Source organism: Talpa europaea (assembly GCF_964194135.1).
Source record: "Talpa europaea genome assembly, chromosome: 1".
NCBI lineage: Eukaryota > Metazoa > Chordata > Mammalia > Eulipotyphla > Talpidae > Talpa > Talpa europaea.
Window position 1 is genome coordinate 87339383 of NC_140073.1, and position 21746 is coordinate 87361128.

Genomic DNA, 21746 nt, shown 5'->3' on the forward strand with positions numbered 1-21746 from the left:
AAAGTTTTGCTCTTCTAGAATCAATGTCCCTTTAAAAATATAAGAAAAATTCATCATTATTTTCTGTTACATTTTCCAATTAATGAAATTCATAAAATGAACATCAAGAAACTGATTCGTCAGTTGGTACAACTTTCATTCCTCAACACCATCAGCTTGACATTTTTCATAAGCACTGAACACAGTTAAAACGTACTGTGAAAAAAAAACTTGCTAAATTACAGAGAACTTTGTAGGAAATAAAAACCTTATCAGAAAATAAACCCAAATCAGAACTTAAGAGTTTAGTTTAGCACTAAGAATGTTCACTGAGTAAAGTAAAAATGATACAGTTTGATCTGGCATTCTTACAGAGAAAGTGAAAGTGTTATCCTGTAGGCTGTCATAGGATTAGAAGGAATCATATAAAATACGCGGCACAAAGCAGGGCACATGCTCAATACTCAGTAAATACTCTTATAATGTATCAAATACAATACTTTTAGGAGTTTTGTCATTGTGATAATTATTGTACAATTACATTTCTTCATCTGACTTTAAAAATGGAAAAATAACTTCATTTGCTTTCTTAGACTGGTTTGTACATGCAAAATTAAAACAAAACATTACCATTCTGAGAATGTAATAGATGTGTGTATGAGAGAAAATTAAGATATAAATAAAAACATAATATACCAAGATGGGTAGTGGAACACACCCATGGATCTGTAATATTTCCATGATGATTTTAACAAAAGGTCAGTCAACTTAATTAACATGTACAAAAAATAGTATACCTACTATGTTCAATGGGTTATATAGTAATATTGTGACTAAGGATTGTGAATTAGTTTAGAGCAACATTAAAAGAAAAGAAATCCAACAGACAGGAAAGAAAATATCAGAATTCATCCACTGAAATAAGAATGAAAGCTCTGTTTCAACTGTAAGTGTGCCTACACACATGTAGACTAGGTCATGGTGTATTTATAGTGTATCTTGGGGTGGGTCATGGTCAAAAATTTGAAAACACTGATGTATTAGAATCTTTGGGTTATATGAAGCCACATAAGATAATACTCAACTGTTTGTTTTCTATTATTGAAGTATGACTATATAGTTAAGTATAAAAAAATCCTATGGACATTCAAAGAAAGGAGAGAGTACATCTGTTTTAGAGATCAGGGAAAGTGGTTGAGATGAGTCTTGGAAGATGGGGGTGGAATGAGCAATGATAAGATCAAAAGCTATATATATACTCGTGAGGCTAGAATAACTGTGACTACCTAAATCTATGGTTCTTAACTGCCTGGGGTAGGGGGTTGGGTTTGGGAGTGCAGAAAGATGAACTGAGGCAAAGAATAAAATGTGCTTTGAAAAAACATTATTACTAATTATTTTGCAATAAAGATTTCAGAAAGTATCACTTTGTGCAATTCCCTTGGGGATGGGGTTGTGCCCCCCCACCCCCAGATTAAAAATGATACACCCTAATCTCCTCTAACCTCTTTTGGATGACTTTATTTAATGGAGGAGTAAACTAAGGCTACAAGAGGTGATACTGCTCATCAGTGAGGTTGTTATTTATTTGGCAAAGGCAGGATAAGAGGAGAAGGTGAGATATGGGGAAATTTGGTTAGTTTAATTAATTATTTAGGTTGAAGTTTTTAGGAAGATTGGTTAGTCAAGGCTTATGGGATAGATACAACCTCAGGCCAAACCTTCCAATTTCAGTGTGGTGTTCATCCCATTGTATCATCTAGCTGTGGCGGTTTCCATCTTACAAAGGCAACCATTTAGGAGAGGCGAGAAAGCTGGAAATGCTCACTAGTTAGAGCCAGCTAGTCACTCCCTGTAGTGCTGCTTGCTGTCTGTCCTGCATCGCAGGAAGGATGAATCTGTGAAAGGCAGGCCTTCTGCCAGAGTCCCTTATGGGGTTCAGTATTACATTGACCCTGCCATACACCAAATCATGACCATATACAACTATGGGAATACAGGACCTCAAAGGGTAACATTCTAAGGCAGTGCACATAAGCCACATTCTAAGTTCTCTCCTGATGTCAGTCCTAAGTCACATATATATTTCAGACTTTTAAAATAAGTGTCTGTTTAGAATAGCCTATTGGTCTATTAATGTCTTTTTTTTTTTAAGATTTATTTATTTATTTATACAAGCACTGGGTACAGTCAGAAGCGCGGGAGGGTGAATTCACCAGAGGGAGAGAATTCACCAGAGCCAGAGTGGGGAACAGAACAGGCAGACTTGATGAAGTACACTGCTGAGGGGAGCAGCGGGCGGCAGGAAAGGTCTGCGCGCCATGTGGGACCCTCGCCATGCAGGTGGCTGGGGATCGAACCAGCGCTGCAGAGGCTGCGGGCAGCTTCGCAACCCAGCGCTCAACCGCTGTGCCAATGGGGAGGCCCTATTAATGTCTTGAGCTTTTTCCATTCATATTAATTTATCTAATTCGTTATGTCTTTCAACAGTACACATTTCTCATAAACTTGGAGGACACTTTATGAAAATCAAAGAGCATTTGTCCTCATTAATGTTTTCCCAGTTATAACCTTTGAGAACAATTTCTTAAGAGATGTTTTGGGAGTTATATTCCAGAACATATTATCTTCATGGTCTTCCCTCTGGTGGGATGGATAAATCATCTTGAGAGTGGCACTGAATTTTCCAGTTTCAGTAGAAAAGATAAACATTTCACTTACAGAAGCTGCAGGAGTAGACTTCAAGCAGATCCGAAGTTTAGGCGTGCCAGGGAAGGCGTGTCTGGGGGTGGTCACGGGGAAAAGACTAACTCTCACAGGACATACTGAGGAATGGGAGTGAGTTACCAGTCACATGTGTCTCCTGAGCCTCCACAGCATTTGGGGGTGTGGGCAGTGGAAGGGTTAATAAATTTTTCCTGAGAATGCAAAGAGAGCCTCTTAAATATGGAATGAGAATCAACCTTTGTCAAGGGTATCACAGAGAGCTGAATCAAGGGAGCCTGCCTTTCCTACTGGGAGTGTTGCTAATTTCCACTCTGTGTGCTGTCTCTGTTTCAAAAACTGGAGGGTTCGCCCACCAATTGTCTTCCGGTCAGTTACATATACCACAGCCCCGGAAGGCAGCCAAGTGACAACTGATCACAATATGATACGTGCTTTGCAAATGATAGGATGTATATGGCTGCTCTAAACAACTAGAAGGGTGGAAAGGAAGGCTTAGCATAAGAAGTATCACTGGAGTTGGGATTTTTCTGGGTGGAGGAATGATATGCATGTGTTGTTGTGGGGAGTGGGAGAGGAATTTAAGGAAAAAATACTTAAGTCACAGAAGTGGATAAGTGCACAGGTGCATCCAGGAAATGGCAAAGAGAATCAGAATTCATGAGATGCTAGGTTAGGGTCTCTGAAGAACCTCATTTGCTACAAAGGAAAGTTAATTCATCTTTCAGAAAGTCTACGAGACATGTTCATATTATTGTTATACTAAAGTGATTCTCTTCTTGGATGGTTTAGGCTTAGCAAGTAGGTGCATAAATTGAATATCAAAATGTCTAGAGGCAGCGAGACCAACCTGTTGCCTTCACAGGTTGCAAGGCCCCAGAAAATAAAGGCAAGAATTGGAAAGGTGGCAACAGAAACAAGTGTGAGGCATGAGGATTATTTCTATGGGATACAGTCTCTGATGTGAAACTAATGAGTCACTTAACTTACATGGCACAAGGAAAATAATTTACATTGCCATCACCACATGTGAAGATATTTCCCCATAATCTGGCCAGTCTTATGATATGCCTTTACTTTTATTCCTTTGGTCAAAGCAACTGCTCTCTCATGAATTTTTTGTATTTACATGTATTTGTTGTTACTGGCAAAATTAAAGTGTTTTGGGCCAACTTTAAAAAAAATCACAAGGAAAAGGAATAGGTTTAGGGAATGGTAGTGTCTGGAGAGAATGAGTTTATTTACTCTTACTAACACATTTATTTCATCTAATATATAGGCATCTTATAATTCAATATTGACCAATATATTAAGAGTTTTCTTTTTGCTACATTTCCCTTGCAGCAAGATTTTATACCTTTATAGAAATGTAATATAAGTTTCTTGTGATCCTAACCTTCCTAGTATTTCTTCCTTAGTATATCTGCTTTATTGAAAATGAGACTGGAGCCGTAGGCTGAGCAGGGAGACAGGATGGAACATACATGTGATACAGCTATCCAATATTTGACTGCGGAGCTAAGGATAAAGACTATGCCAAGATCACAGGCCTAATGTATGTCATGCTAGATACTAACCAGAGCTTTCCACACACTGTTCTTAACCTCAAATTAAAGGTGAACTAGAAAGACTTCTGTGTGCCAAAACCATAGTTCAGGTTTTATTTTCCTTGCAACTTTTCTGGTTCTCTTAATACCTAAAGCCAAAACTCCTTCCCCGACCATGTCTGCTGTAGGGAAAGAACAACCCTGATGTAAGGTTTTGGCTCTTCATAGAAAAGAATATTTTGTTTAGAATTATCACTTGTGGGAAATCATTAAGTATACAAACACATTCCATTAATTTGATATCTTAAGCATTTGCTTTTTTTTTTTTTTAAACCATATCAAGGGCTAACAATGTGACCTTGTCATGAGAACAGGCCAAGACTAAAATATTTGCATTGAAGAGCTTCTAGGCTTTTCAGTTCATTTGTAACATGGAGCCTGATGGATGGTTTATGTAGCAGAATGACCTTTCAATTTTCTGAACTAAAAATAATTAAAATAATGGCAAGAGTGAACTTTTAAGGTTCACTACCATTAATGTCTTTTTTGGGTCCAAACTATATTAAAGACTCACTCCAAATAAAAACTCTGAAGGGAAGTTCTATAATAAAATTTTCAGAGTAGTTTAGAAAGCACAGTCTCCCCCCCCCATTTAATTAATTGTGTGGAAATCCTCAATATCACTCATGGAAGTGGCTTATTATTATTATTGCCTATTGTTATTATTTCCTTTCCTACCTCCTCCATTTTCTTCCACAGATATGTGAACTGAAGTTACCTAGAGAGCTATGGGAACCATCACAAACTGATAGTCTGCCTTTAGTTCTTATAAATTAGACTTTATTAGTCTTGGCACAATTGGTGTTTTAGGTTGGGCAATTATTTGCTGTAGGAGACTGTGTATTGTAGGCAGTTTAGCAGCATCCTGGGCCTCTGCTGACTAGATGCCAATAGTACCCTCCCTCAATAGTTGTAGCAATCAACAATGACCCTGGACATTACCAAATAGCCTCTGGAGGTGGAGGGCAAGGCCCTCATGAGTGACAACCAAATGCCAAGATGCCAAGCCACCTGGAAGTGATAATTAACTTCATTCCCACAGACACCATCAGCACCTGATACCTGCTCTGCTTATGGGACAGTTGCTAGTCGTATCTTCTCTCATCAGTTGGGATGTTTCCAGCAAGAAGACTATGGGCAATACACTAAAAATTGTTAAGGGTTATTTACTCCAGAATAATGGATTCACTCTGATTAAGGAGGACCTCTTGGTCAGCTATGGCTTACTCTCTGATGAGACTCAGGTCATGACCCATATTAAAAAGCTGTGGTGGTCAATGGTGCTGTCCACCAAGTATTTCTGCTCTCCCCCATTCTGCACTTAAAGCAGGACTACACTTTCTGGCCTCCACTTATCACTGTGCACTGCTGTGCAAAAAGTGCTGACCACCCACCGAGTTGAGTGGAGCTCTAGGCCACATTTGGTCTAGAGCACTCAATTGTTGAGGGGTGAATCTCCTGGCTTTCTCTTCACCTGGCATGGGAACTGACAGCATTTGAAATGCTGGTTGCTTGAGTCTCCCTATCAACTTGGGCCCCTCAGCCACCTGAATGAGTAATGAGTTGAATACTCCATTGCCTAGTTGCAAAGACATTGCACAAGTAAGAAATAAATCTTACATGCTTTAAGCCATCGAGAGTTAAAATCATCTGTTAGCTTAGCATAACACAACTTATTCTGACTGATGGAGGAGCTGAAAGATAATCAAATAACTGAAAAACAGATTTATTATAAATCAAGTTACATACATTAAAACTGAGAATATCATATAAAAGCACCTACAGTCTCCTTAAATCTCTGGGGTATGTCCAGCAAATTTCTCTATTTTCATCGACTAATTCTTTAGTATTTGGAAATCATATCATTGTTTATTTGTACATATCTTATAAGGTATGTAAACTGTATCATTTTATTATGCCAAATTCATTATTTCATCCATTCAAATAATGCTTATTGAATACTAAATATATGTCAAATGTTATTTGGAATTCTTTCCCACTTCATACTGTTTTTGAAACCTTGTGATGAAAACATGGAAGAAAAAGAGGGAATATACTCTAACATCTAAGGGGGAGATATTTAGGGCATGGATTTCAGTTTTTCTTTAAACTTCCTATTTGCAAGATTATCAGAGAAAATGGAAATAATTTCATAGGAATGGCCAGGAATTTCCCACCATTAGCACCTCCTGCTTTCTCACCTACAAAACAGGTAGAAATGTTGTGGACATCCATGTGGAGTGGTGGCTGAGCACTGGCAGTGTTGGTAGACTGACAAGGCTTGAATTGGGGCATCATACCTGGATGATGGGTGATTTCAGGCAAATGGCTTAACCTCTGCCTTGCTTTTCTAAGCTATAAAATGGTAATCATAATTATGCCCAATTCGCAGGGCTGTGTGAAAGGTTAATAAGGTAATGCATAAATGCATAAAGGGCTTAGAACAATACCTGGTACATGCTAAATGCTCAGGAAACATTAATTTTAACATTTTTAAGAAGTGTCTTTCATAAGTGATGACTATGGTGTTCGATGCAAGTTCCAAATGTCACAGAACATGTCTGCTTTGTCACTATTTTGTTTTTAATGTCTAGCTTGGTGCTTGGCACAGAGCAGATAGTTAAAAACATTATTGAACAAATACAGAAGTAAGTAGGGATGATGAGACCAATTCCCAGTTCTACCTGTCACTGTTACTGCCCCCTGCACCCACTGTGAAATGGAGAATGTGGGACAGTCAATGTCCGAAATCTCTGTGTCTTTTGTAAAACTGAAGGATGATACAAATGTGTTAAAAATCTGAATCAATTATATCACACTTTTGAGAAAAAGGATTATAAGAACCTTATAACATAATTTGAGCATAATCAATCTACTGGAAAATAATCAACAGTATGGAGACTCTTCTACATATTTATTTATCATAGCATGTTCTATTTTGAAAAGGCACTTAATGACGATATTTTGTTTCCTCAAAAAGGGAAGTAAGTCTTATTGGCACTAATGTCATCACTCAGAGATATAACAGTTTCCTAAGAGCTCTGAGGAGAGGGATGGATAAAGAGTAGTGGTCCTCAAGTGATACATTCAACTTTTCTTGGCTAAATCTATGAAGGCTTTTATGTGAAGGACAAATGCATGACTTACAGGTACACTAATCAAAACCACTGATGTCTTAAATCTCAGAACTCTATAAAATGGGGCAATAATTCCTACTCCATGGGGATTATCATGAGCGTCACATGGAATTACCTGGCAAAGCACCAGGGATGAAGCAAATTTTCAATAAATAGCAGCAATTAAATAGCATGGGACCTTCCTTACAGATGTGTGTTGCAGTGATTCTTCTGGCTGGTATTATCCAGTATATAAGCTGCATGACATGGGCATTAGATATGCTAATGTAGCACCTAGAAAAGACAACAGGAAAAGAAATATATACCTTCTTATTACCCCTTTTTGTAGAGTGCTGGATGTTAGTTGGGGAAAAGAATTATGTTTAAACCTAGAGAAACAGCTGGGTTAGAAAACAAGAAAATGGAAAGGTAGGACAGCATAGTGGTTATAACTACTACCTAGCTGGCTGACCTTACATAATTTCTTTGTGTGTCAGTTTTTCATACCTAAGAAAAGTTGAGATAGGAAACTGAATGAGGCTGTTACGAAGCACGAAAGAGTTAATATTTGTAATAGCTGAGAACAATGTCTCGGTACAGTCAGCGATGTGTAATTGATAAGAATGTGATAAGAATGGCCAGAGTTAACACAGAGTAGCCTGTTAGAAAACCTTGGGAATAAAGAAGGCCACTTGGGCATAGTGGCCTTCTGTCGCACAACTGGAAAGCTAGCAAGCTGATTTATGTTTTAACAACCTGGGCTTCCCCAACATGAGAGGGGAAGTGTAGCCACAATGAGAGTTGATGCACATTAGAAATGACAGCAATGGACCAGAGCTAAGACTGAAAGCAGCCCCAGTTGAGACTGGGAGTAACAGGAATGTGTACATAAATAATATGATGCCTCTTGCTAGAGGCTTCCACAGAAGTCCTTAATTATTTCAGTGTCCTCTTAATAATGTAAGTATCACCCCAAGGCAGAGTTGCTTGAAGGGGGAGACTGAGTTTTGTTCACCATGGAATCCCCCTTCCACAAATGTTCAGTAAGTGCATGTTGAAGTGAAGATTAAATGAGTAATAAGATTGGAGTTGTAATTACTGAGCATTGGACCCCCTCCTGCAGCCACCCCAGTCCATGGCGCCTCACTATATTAAAAAGCTTCATGTTAATGTATGGGAGGGGAGATTATGGTCTCCCCATGTGAACATGGCCCTTGAGTAGAATACTGTAAGTCTTCTTTGTAGTGGTGGCCTAAAGCAACCCAAACTAAAACTGACTAAGAAGCCTTCTGCTTAGGGGTTTCCTCCAGTCTCTTTTCTCAGTTCATCCACAAACACTTCCAAGCTGGCACAAACAATACTGAGCTCACCAGCTTTGCAAATGAACTTTCTTACTCTCTAGGCATTCATCTACCAAATTCTCCTCTGCGTTTTCCTCTCTCTTATCCAGTCCTCTCACTAATTTTCACTAATCTCTCAGCCACCACCTCCATATCACTGCAAGATAAACCTTCCTAAGGTATTTTTTCTTGACCTGTTCAAGATCTAGGCTCTTTATTGCTTACTTCTACCGAAGATGCTTTGGTTATCAAGACCCTTCATCTGTTGATCCTTCTCAAGCTGTGTAAGGTGCATTTAATTATTTATTAAGGTTTACATGCAGAATCTCCTGTTCTATTTATATTAGCAACCCCACTGAAGTTGTTCTCTCATTTAAATACAATCTCTAAAATGTTTGCTTCTATATGCTTTGCCGATGTTTCCCTTTTGGAATATCCTAATCCTTTGGCTGTTCAAGTATTAGCTCTTTAATTAACATTCTACTCTAAGCCACATGTGTCAGTGTTAATATACAATTATATTATCTCGTGATTCGCTCTCTCCTGCACTTATGCACAAGTGTTCCTTCCCAAGAAAACTATAAATTATATGAGGGCAGGGAGTTTATATTATTTTTTACTACCCCTTTGATGCAACAAATAGTCACTGAGTCCTTGTATTATACCTGGCAGGGTACTAGGCTCTGTAGGACAGTGATGAACCATAGTTCTTGTTCATAATATGTGTGCATGAGTGTGTGTGCAAGTGATATTAAAAATTACATATAATTATTTAATTAGAAACTCAGGTATGCACCATGAGGTAAAAGCATAGGGTGTCTTAAGATCATGACAAAGCTACATATTGAGAAAAAAAAAAGCCTCTGAGTTAAGATAAAGTACAAACAAACAGGCAAATGTTCAGGGTCCTAAAGAAAGCTGGCTCCTCAGAGGAATTGAAAAAAAGGTTGATATTTGTGAACGCAGAGGACAGGAGGTGAGTCCCATCAGATGAGGCTCCTGAAGTACATGCTGAGTATAGTTCCCAGCATCGTACCAGAATCAAGATGTTCCTAGCAAGTGAGGCTAAACTCGAAATGGTCCTTGAGAGTCATAACGCATGATGGCTGAGGTCATTTCTAAAATTTTGTTGTCTGTATAATTGGAATTTTCTTTTTTTAAAAAAAGATTTATTTTTACTTGTTTATGTACATAAGAACTGGGGTGTAGGCCAGAGATGCAGGGAGTGAGAGGGTTTAGAGACAGAGTGGGGAGCAGAACAGGCAGATCTACTGAAATACACTGCTGAGGGGAGCAGTGGGCGAGATAGGAGAGGTCTGCTGCACCATGTGGGTAGCTCCCTGGCCAGGGATCGAACTTCTGCTGCAGTGGCTGGCTATAGCTTGATAGTGCTGAGACTTAACCCCTTGTACCACCAGAGAGGCCCCCTATTTGGAATTTCCAAGAAAAAAAATCCTGACTGCCCAAAGTTTAAACAACTTATGTGCTATGAAAGGAGTCAGGATGCTCAGGTTACTGATCTAAACATGCCCCATGAGGACGCAAAGTAAAAGAAATGACTCTGAAAATGTTCCACGTGATGTTAAGTATGAGAAGACCAGCTTCAGATTTTTGTTTGTTTTCTCAAGTTTAATAAAAAAGGCATGGGTAAATGACACTATGATATAGATTGTGGTCTATTTCTCATTATAAGTTTGATGCCAAAATACTTTACACAGGCCACCTAACAGATGGTAATGTATTTCAGCCATTACCAATGTGAGAAGGATTCAAACCAGTGACCCCAGAGGTGAGAGGTTGTCTATCCAATTACAAATCTCCACTTTCCTTAAGTGTTAAAGATGCCTAGAGCAATATATTTTATTTACATCAAGATGCATTGTATAAAGTATATTTGATAAAAGAGATGACTTCACGTTCTCAACTTAAATCAAAGAATGCTTACTTAAGTATTTTTTTTTTAATTGAATCACACTTTAATGCCATCGTATAATCTTTTGGTTAACAGTGCTCATCTTGATGATTCTAACAAAGAGAGACATGGAAATTAATACTTAAGTTGTAGAGCTTATGGCATCTATAAAAATACACATTAGAAAACTCAAAAGTGTTACCTGGGACATCTGTGAAGGTTTCTCCAAGGACAGATACATGGAAATTGAGTCCTAAGTCCTTCAGATGCATTAATACCTTAAAAAAACTCTCTGGATCTTTATCGTGTTCCCTGGAAATAAATACAAAAAATATAATTTGTGACACCTTAGGGTATGTGTTAGGAAAAGCGTTTTTACTTCTCACAGTATCAATTCCTTTCTTGGTCTATCGTTAGTGTGAGGAGGCTCCGGAGTCCAAGTAGACATCTTCCCCTATAGTCTTACATTGTAGCATCAGCACTATGTGATTTCAGGAATAGAACTTTTCTCCTAGTGAAGTCTTAAGGCTCTGCAGTCTTTCATTAAAAGAGAAATCTATCATATTTTTCACATTTTTTGGTTAGACTATAGAAAGTCTCGCATATTTTCCTTTCTCCTAATGTGGTTAATTTTCCACTTAACTCACGTTTTTAACAAAAGAAAACACTAGCCTTCAAAGGATGATTCTCTACTGATCATGAGAATGTACCAAAGATGCTTTTCATTTCCATGAGTCTGAATACCTTCCGCTCACATTTACCAGGGCTCTTTGTGCACACAAGGAACACACAATTTAGGGAGTGAGATTACAGACTCTCTCACTAATCTCTCATTTTAAATAATTGAATGGAGAATTATAAATACATCAAAAGGGGGTAGGCCTGAGTCTAAGTCTGCTGAGTATTAACGTAGGGGTAGAGGTTAGTCAACATATAAAAGAATAGTAATAAAGATAATTCTTTCATTTAGTAGAGGCTTTGAAAAAACACAGATTATTTTTGTTTGTTTAGCTTGTCAGTCTTTTCTGTAATGACAGAATGAGAGGCTAAAGGACAGTAAAATAAAAAAAAAAAAACCAATTCAAGAAACCACATTAAAATGGAATGAGTTATTTTTTACATTCTAAGGTGTGAACATTTCAGTATTTTTTGCATTTAATTACACTGTTTTAAATTATCTTATTTCAGACAGATGTGGGCCAGATGTCTTCAAAATATTTGTCTTTTTATTTATAATTCAGAATTTTAACTTATTTTTATATTACAGAGAAATAGTTATATATCAGCAATTGAATTTCTCATTTACTAACTAATTATGTAAAATAAATCTGTAAATTGATCAAACTGCTATATGAAATATGAAAATTACATCATTCAGGAAATCTCATGAAAAATGACATCTGCAACCCTAAATGTGTTAATTCACAATTCAGTCAATATTTTCAGTATCAAGAATTAAAACAAATGCATCTTCTGATTCACATTTTCAAACAGCATTTATAATCTTATGGAATTATAAGATCTTATAGAATTAGAGTTGTATAACAATTTTAAGCTTGATTTCTTTCAGTTTCATTTACTTCAAATAATAAAGAAGGCAATGGGAAAATGCTCATCGCTTTTTAAGATGATGCACATTACATGCATGTACCATTGGGAAGATCTGGATAGTACTCATACACAGTTCTGCTGTGGACAGGAACAAAGACTCAACACAGTTTGAAAGTAAAGAATATGCCATATGCTATCTTTAACCATATCAATCAAAGAGCTGCCACCTAATCTGTAATATGTTCTTTTAGTGTGATTCTCTTGGAAATACTTAGATGAAAAGAATGGAAACAATATAATATATCTTAAAGAGGGAGTAACACTTTAGGGAAATCTAGCCACTGAGTTCTCTAAATTTTTCATTTTGTGTTCCAAAAATTTTAGCTGTGGATCTTTAAAAGAATATCTATTGTAAATAATTTCTGCTGGGGTTTTTTGTTTATTTTGTATTAAACTAAAAGTACACATGGATTGGGGTTGGAAGGCGGTTAAATCGGGTAGAAGCTGCAGTTCTTAAAATATTTCAGTGTGAGTATTTTCAAAACAGCAAGCTTTATGAATCTATATTTTTCAGTGTTTCTATATAAGATAAATGCATTGCAATCCTACTGTATTCTTTAGGTATTTTTTATAGATGGACAAAAGCTTTCATATTCAATAGTCACTTTGCATAGAACACAAAAGAGATTTGTATGAATCCCCTCTCTTTTTGTTTAAACTATAATATATGGATGAATGTAAGGTGAGATTTTTTTCTTCCTCCAAATTATGCTTCAAAATAAGAGGCATTTTATACCAGAGTCCTTATAAATGATCTTATAATATCAGAACTTTCTTAATTACTTTATTTTGAACAAAATACAGTTTAGGGAAGTTGTATTAACCTGAAACATTTTGGATGGCTTTAGCAGTCATTCACTTGATGGCACTATCAAAAATGGAAGCAAATGAATTTAATACCAAGTTAGTGACTATTTTAAGAGGCTGCAATTTGAAATGCTGGATGTTGTTGAAAACAAGTATCTTAAAGATGACTAAAAAAGAGTAAGTGGCTAATGGAGACGGTAGAAGTAGGTTTCTAGAGTTGGTAAAAGATTTCCAATGATGGCATCATGCATTGTTTCACAAGTCTTGCATTGCAAAGCATTTGGAGTGAATTTCAGGTGAAAGGTGGTGGAAATATCCCAACTGCTTGAAAAGGTGGTATCTTTCTGATGTCAAGGATGCATGGGAGGGGGATTTGGGCTAAAACTGCTTCATGAAATAGGGGTGGGAAATAGAGTAACACTTTTAAAAATATTCTATGTGCTTTGAAGTATTATTTATCTAAATTTAATAGATTACTTATTACAAGTAGACACTGGACTATGTCATGTGTTCCTCAAAGCACAGTCAATCTTGCCAAATTTTTTTCTTGGTTTTCTCTTTAGAAAAATGAGAAATTGCCTAACATGTAGCCAATCATTAAAGATGTGCACAAATATTTAGTCATAGCCATATATTAAGGAATAGGTGATACTTGGCGGCAGAGCTTAATATATTTTTGTCAAGCAAGAAAGTCAGTCTAGCTATCCAATGGGTTATCCATGGGTCATATCCCAGCACCCATGATATTAATGAATACATTTAGCAGAACATATGAATCTGTCTTAATATCCTTTCTAAGAAATCTCATGTGAAGCTCGCGTACTTATGACTTTAGCACAAAGCATTAACTATAGGCTGGGGGATTTATAATTGAGTGCCCCTTTCTGCCAACACTATCAAAATTAAACTCACACTTAATAATATATTCAATTCTCTACAATCACACTTGTAGAATTATGGGATTCTAAACACTCTTCTCCTCTCATCCATTGCTGGTACGGATGTAAATTGAAATAATATTTTAAAGGGCAATTTGGTAATGTACATAATAAACCTTAAAATGTACATAATTTGGTCCCAGTAATTCCAATTTAGTAAAGTTACCTTATAAAATAATTAAAAAGGTGCACAGAAATTCAGCTAGAGTACGTTCATAATAGCATTGTTGATAATGGCAACCATTTGTAAACAACCTAATGGGATAATAAGGAAATATATTTGACACATACACATGATCAAATATCCAGCCATTAAAAATAATGTGGATGTGTATTTCGTAAATGGAGAAATAACCAAGAAAAACTGTTATGTAAAAGGGAGGTGCCAGAGTAGTATGTATTATATGATCTGTTTTTGTAAAACAAAGACGTATGTGCCTAGGAAAAAGTTTGGGATGAACTCTATCAAATATTAACAGGGTTCATCTGTAGGGAGTACATTATAAATCTTTTTTCACCATTTTCTATGGTCTTTTTATTAATTTTTTGATATAAATCATTTTAATGATCTTAAGGAATCACTCCTCCAATATCCTGATTAAATTTGTATTTATGGGAATTTAGCTTAACTATAACAACTTTAGTATTTACAGCAGCCTAATTTCTCATTTCCTGTAACCCTCTACGTTTGACAGCTGCCCACCAAGTAAATTTGATTCATCGCAAAAGATCTAGAAGATGAGTCAGAGTCTAAGCATCTCCACAATTCCCATACTTCTGAGTAGGTAAGAAACAGTCTGGCTGAGAACCTACTCCTCTGAAGACCGACTGTGGCAGAAGAGACCAGCACAGAAATATTTCAGGCTTACTAGAAGCAGCAGACATAGCAAGAACAGCTTTTATTCCCAAATATTATTCAGAACATTTGAAAAGCATAAACTGTTTCCATGTGTTTTTTCTTCCTATATCTGTTCTCTCTCTGTTGCCTTTCCCATTTAGTTTTTTAGAGCTAAATTTCTTCTTATTCCTCACTTAACATTCATCCAGTAAATATTTATTGAGGATTGCTAAGCACTCCATACTTGTCACTTACACGAAACTGCTACCCTTTCTCATTTCCCTACATAACTTTACACTTATTGAATGCAATCTCTTTGATCTGGTTCCTTGTCTCATCTGGGCAGAAGCCTGGCTCTTCACTGATGCTACAGCTTTCCCAGTAGTGCGTCACTCATTGACAGCCCCACGGGGGAAAAATAAACGATGTCTGTGTTGTAACCTACTAATACCAAATACGCGGTGTCTAACCAAGTTGTGGTAGACACCACTTGTCACAAGTGGTCTTCTTTCCCTGTAGGCAGAGAAAAAAAGACTCTTTCTTCTTCCCGTTATAGTAGGGGAGAGACCACGGGACTAGTTCTAGCCAATGGATTGCAAGCAGTTGATGTATGTCACTTCCAGGCAGAATCAACTAAAAGAAGTTCTGGATAGCACTATTTCTGCTGCAGGGAGTCTTTTGAGGTCTTGTGTTAAGTTTGTTCGGTTGAAAGAATGAAGCAATTGTCATATGGAGGAGAGGTGCCCTATAAAGCTACTTACACATGTAGCAGACTTTGAGGTGAATGGGAGAAGTAAATTTCTGCTGTGTTAAGCAACAGAGATTTGGATAAGGCAGGGGGTTTGGGAGAGGGGTGGTCTTCATTATTGCAGCATAATGTGGCCAGTGCTGATGAAGGCATTATCTGTGGCAGAAAATTAACTTCTCTAAAAATATTTGTTGAATAAATGAAGGTGTGGGGAAAAATGAATTACATTTATAGTGTTCCTGCTATGTTCAGGATCCCATGCCGGGCACCTGATCATAATCTCACTTAAGCCTCTCAATCTTGTGGTCATACAAGCATAATTATCCCCTCACCTAAGATCACACACAGGAGATTGAGTCGGCATTTGAAATCATGTCTCATCACTCCAATCTTATATTCTGTCCTCTATATAGTCTACAACTCTTAAAAATTTCCTTCTTTGTACAGATAAGAAGAAGAAAAAGAATTGGCACCTTTAGTCTGTGGTTTCATTTCCAGACCGTCGAGCTATGGACATTCTTTAGATTCTTGTTACTTGATGTTAAAAATCCACTGGCTAAGAGATAGCAATAAGATACCTCCAACACCCCACCCTTGTTTCAAGTTTCACCTGAGGCCCTGCTCATTTCATCTTTACTTCCTCATTATGAAGTACCACTTATTCCAAATTCAAGGATGTGTTCCTTATTCAAAAACATAAAACTTCTATTTGCATCTGTGTTAATTACGATCATTTACCTTTCTACTATCTGTTCTAGGGCCATAAATTCTTTGCTTCTTTCTACAGGCCTGACATATCAATGATCAGTTCTAGTTTCCCTCCACATGTGCTACTCCTACTTCTTAAATGGTGGTCTGAATAGAATTTAGCCAGTACTCTTAGCCATCCTCTTCTCAATTCCTCTCTCCCTTCCTCCTATTTCCTGCCCTCGCCCTTATTCTACCAATGCCTCTCTCTAGGTCTACTAGCCCTCCTCACCATCATGTACTTATAGTTGACTAAGAGTAAGATGGTCCATCGTGACTTTCTCTAAACATTACTCAGACTGCATTCTGCCTTTTAGTTTTATTTTTAGGGGGAGAATTGAAGATACAGTTCAGAGAGAGGTTGTTCTGCCACTGCCTAGCGGTGTGACTAGAGACAGCTGCGTCACATAGCCCCACAAGGTGTCAGTTTCTTCATCCTTAAAATGGGGTGGTAATACTACTTAAATTTAAATAAATTTGTTATTAGGAATGAAAGAAATGCCTGGTACACAGTAAACTCTCATTCTCTTCATATTTGGTATTTGTGGCATTTTAAACTTTTATAACTTTAAGCCAATTTATTTATTCTCCTTTCTACCACCAACACATTCAAGATGCTGAGATATTTTGTGTTCATTGCTTTAGGAAAAGCATGGATCAGGGACAAAGCTTCTCCAAAAAAAAAAAAGAGGGCTATCATCTTGGTTGAATACAGACATAGAAACAGTGAGGACTTCAGAGACCATAGTGTTCACCCGCCCACCCTGTGTCATTGTTCCACCCCTAGACCAGAAACTAGAAAAACTGATGGATGAGAATTGAAGGGAATGGACATGTGAGTTTCCCAGAAGTCAGGCACTATGTTTCCTGGGTTAGAGGCCTGGGTTAGAGGCCAGGAAAGGAGCAGGACTCCAGAGAATGAATGAGTGTCTGAGTGAGTGTGTGTATCCCCAACAGACAGTACAGGGGACGTTTGTGAGAGATTCTTGAGCTGTGGCAGCACAACAGTGGAACCATAGTTTTTGTATCATGGAAAAAAATCATAGCAGCTGGCAGACAGATAGAAGCTAAGGGATCTCTTAGCAGTAGCCTGTAAGGAATGGGGACCAGGAAAATGGAAGACAGAATCTTGAACTGCCTGAGCTTTCTATCATCATATTGAAATGGGCCATTGCACAGAAATTAAGTTCCAGAAAAATAAAATTCTAATTTATGCATATCAGGGTTTCATGCCATCTGCACATTCATATTCACATCTCTCCTTTTATTAAGAGAGAAGGAGATGTCTGTCTTTCAAAATTGAGTCTATTAGAGCTCTAGATGTTCTACCTTGCCTCTTTTGGGGAGATCTGTGCTTTCATATTCAGTTTCCTTTCTAAAGTTTGCAATCCTAGTCCTACTCCACAATTTCTCCATTAATGTCCTTGACACTTTTAAGTTATCTCTTTTACCTGACAACATTTATTAACAACAATAGTTCTAATAATGTACTCATTCTAGGTGACTTTTCACAGATCCTTTCATCTTAGAATATTAGCTGTATCTCTTTTCTTATCCTCCATGATGTCCCTACAACTTTGCTCCCTTTCCTTCCATTCTCTTGGATGAAAGCCCTCTCTATCAACCCCAATTCCTGCCACTGGCCCCAGTTTTTCTCCTGATTCTTAGGTTTTCTACTTTTAACACTACCAACCAGCCTCTTTAGAAAAGACCCTTGCTTGGTTTCCATATAATGTAGTTAGACTACAACCTAATGACCTTCTCCCCAATTAAATCTTCCCCATCCAGAAGGCCACCCAGTGAAAACCATACTCAAAAAATCATTTTTCCCACTAGGTCTCACAACATGATTTCCATTTAAATCTCCCCACTGCTAAAAGCTTAGACCCCCCAGGTTGTTTTTCTTCAACAATGATTTCCACTCTTTCTGGATATTGTACACAGTAATTTCATTCAGCTGTCTAGGTTGCCAATGAGCTCTCTTTCTTTGCAACTCTGGCCAGGAAGCCCATAGACATCATGCCTCAAAAAACTGGTGTCTTAATTTAGATGAATTGGGTCTTCCCCACCCTTGGGATGTTACTGAAGAGGCAGCCATTCCACACATGTTTAAATCATCAAAATTATTTCCTCTCAGACCTGGGAGTTCCAATGGAACTAAACTCTTTCTGTCCCCAATTTATTAAGTCTCTCTCTGTTTCATTTAATAAAGTTTCTTCCTGTTGAATGTTGTGAACAGGGCTGTAAGTTAAAACTGAGTAATCGCTTAGCCTTTCTTTTGGGTTATATAACATTTCCTTCCGAGAGATATATAGCAAATACATTCAAAACTGTTTGTAAGTTATCCTGAGAGCTACCTCTGAAATACAACTCCTATATTTAGAAACTTCTCCCAGGATTTGTTCTAGGAAACTCTGATGAGCCTAAGGTAGGAAGATGTAAGATTCTTGTTTCCTGCTTTACCCGGGCTGCCAGGAAGCTTACAGTCAGGTGTTAAGAGTGCTCCAGCTTAGGAACTATCAGTTGGAAATAACAGTATGAAAAATATTAACAGAAATAAAAAAAATCAGTGGATGGGCTCAATAATCTTGAGATCAAAATAATTTACTTAATGTGAGCAACAGAGAGAAAATAGACCAAAAAATTAAAAATTAAGAAAAGAACTGACTCTCAAGGACTTATGGGACAAGATCAGAATTCCAGAAAAAGAATCTATTATTTCTTAAAACTGCATGTGAATTCACAATGATTTCAATACAAATTTCAATTGTAAAAGATATGTGCCCATTGTAAAAAAATACACATAATCCATAAATATATGAAGCAATAGAAACTCCTGTTCCTTTTAACTCCTAATTCTACTCTTCAGATGTAGTCACAACTAACAACTGTTGCTGCAATTCCGGAGCTACTTCTATGTATATACAAACATGTATTTGTGTGAGTATATTTTAACAAATGCATTCCTTATTTTATAAATATAGGATCAATTTTAGTCATTCTGTACTTTTCATATCCACTAGCTACCTAGAAGACATCTACCAAACCAGAGCATATAGGTATTTCCTTTAAAATGGTTAGATAATATCTCATATTTTAAAGGTAATTTGTACTACTAATGGACATTTGTTTTCAACGTTTGGAAGTTTCAAACAATGTAAAAAGCAACAGTGAGTTCTCTTTATAACATTCAAATTATTCTTTTGTAAATTTACTAATACACTCTCCCTTTTCCTCCTATGTTGCAAATGTACTGCCATTCTAAATCTCCAGGCAATGACCTTTGTCCTTTCTCCCCCTGCATAAAACTTGGAACTATCCTACTTTTGAAGTTTTATGTACTCACTTCTGCTATGTTGTGAGTTCCATGAGGGCAGAGTTCATGCCTTTGTTTCCCCTATCTAGCCAAAGTCCCATAAAGTTGTTAAACTGAATTGATTCAAAATCTAGATCATTATCTGTGACTCTATTTTTTTTATTTTCTCTTACTGTAAATGGTTATTTTACTTTTGATATAATTAGGTGAACATACAGAAATTAACCTGGTTCTTCCAATGACTACTCATCTATAATACTCACAAACTAATGTGCTGCCCCCATCAATCACAGCACTGATTACCAAGAACCTCTCTGGTATTGTTATGTCCTTACCCTGATATTCCAACATCTCCAGTCTGACAAATTTTATAATGCAAGAAAACTGCTTCCAAACTTGTCATGTGAATCGATTTATTAGCAATCTCGCCATCTATTCCTATATAAAAAACTTAAGAATTGCCTAAAAATTTCCATTTTTATAGTACCATATTATCACTTCATACCTTGACGACACCACTCAGCTTTAGACTCTCCCTCTTCAATTCTGCTTTCAAAAAACAATTACATTAACCTCTTCAACATGATTTTCTTTAGCTATCTAGTCCCTGAAATGTTCACTAAATATTATAGAAATCATTAACTTGAAATTAAGTGACCCTATCCAACATTCAAATATTTCCATCAACCAGTTACCCCTACTGTTCTGACAGATGAGTGCTGGCATTCATATTATTTCTTCTCTGCTGTTTTCAACCCAGACCTCTTCTGCTTACAATTCTTGAGTCTGAAACACCTTTTCCATCTCTCTACCAATTCTTATTCATTGCCTCTTTTCTTTTATTGACTTCAAATGTTTCTAGTAGTCATCCCTGTGAAATTCCCTGAATCACTTTTGAATTAAAAATCATAAGCTACCAATGATTTTATGTGTTTTTTTTATATTATTTCAAATTTATTTACATTTTATTCTGTTACATTTTGCCTGACAGTCCCACAACATTAGAGAAACTCTTTCACACCAAAAGTTGGCATTCACTCAAAATAGGACTTTAGAATGAATGAACGGTGGTTCATCCTGGCTGAACAGAGAAAGTTATATTTTTAACCTATGGTAACACAGGTCTATAAAATGACATAAAAGATCTTTTTTTTTTTAGTGGAGAATTAAACATGGTCTGGATTATTAGATGGCTTTCATCAAAACAGATTTAAATTCCTAAAAACAGGTTTTCTTACTTGGTTGTGGACATTTTGCCACATATAGAAATGGCAAGGTCTTCACATATGGGAAAGAATCCTATTTTGAAGAGAAAAATCCACTCTGACACTTATTTCTGATTTACAAAGTTTAAATTAGAAATGGACAGAGTGATACTCCAAGGGGGAGAAAATGCTAAAACTCCATTCATTCTAAATATTATGTCTTGTTTCTAGACCCAAATGAGACTGCTGTGTTTTTTGGCTGACACAGAGATCTCCCAGAAGAGACAGTCTCCCTTAGTCAGCAGCAACAGCTAAGCATACCAGATTGTCATGGCAATGACTGTGAGAAAGGAGGAACACAATATGGAATGTCTGTTTTATAAAGACCTGCTCAAAGTGATGTGTTCTTGTTGCTACATATGTTGCATATTTTCATTTTATAAACAGTATTAATTATGTATCTCCTCTCTTCTCTTATATTCTTATAATAGGAGTAAATCTGTATTATTCTACTTGGTTCTTTTTATAATACTATAAAAAAAAGTTCAGCTCAAACCTCATACTCCAGTCTTTCATTATTATTTAAAGTTAAGAATTTGATCATATTAGGTATCAAAGATAGACTAATTATTCATATGAAAAGTATAAAAGATTCTAAGTATTGTAATATATCACACACAATAAATTAACTATACCCCTTAAGAAAATGTATTCCAGAATGGGAAACCTTATGAACCAAAGTCCTTTTTTTAAAAAATGTTTTATTGAGGTAACACTGGCTTAAAACACTGTACGTAATTTAGAGGAATATGTTCATACTGTTTCAGATTTTTGTTATCATACCAAACCCACAGCGAA

At 36.7% G+C, this 21746-nt stretch overlaps 1 protein-coding gene across 10 annotated transcripts in view; it reads right to left on the reverse strand.

Moving 5' to 3' along the window:
- GTDC1 (glycosyltransferase like domain containing 1) overlaps positions 1-21746 on the reverse strand; it is a gene marked incomplete at both ends in the record, with an annotated part of 243715 nt that overhangs the window by 12326 nt on the left and 209643 nt on the right. For 8 of the 10 annotated variants that reach the window (XM_084253971.1, XM_084253970.1, XM_084253966.1 and 5 more), the window contains one exon: positions 10881-10990. The exons of the other annotated variants lie outside the window; for them this stretch is intronic. In XM_084253971.1, the coding sequence (XP_084110097.1) occupies positions 10881-10990 (110 nt within the window). The remainder of the gene's footprint in view (positions 1-10880; positions 10991-21746) is intronic. 10 annotated transcript variants of the gene reach the window in all.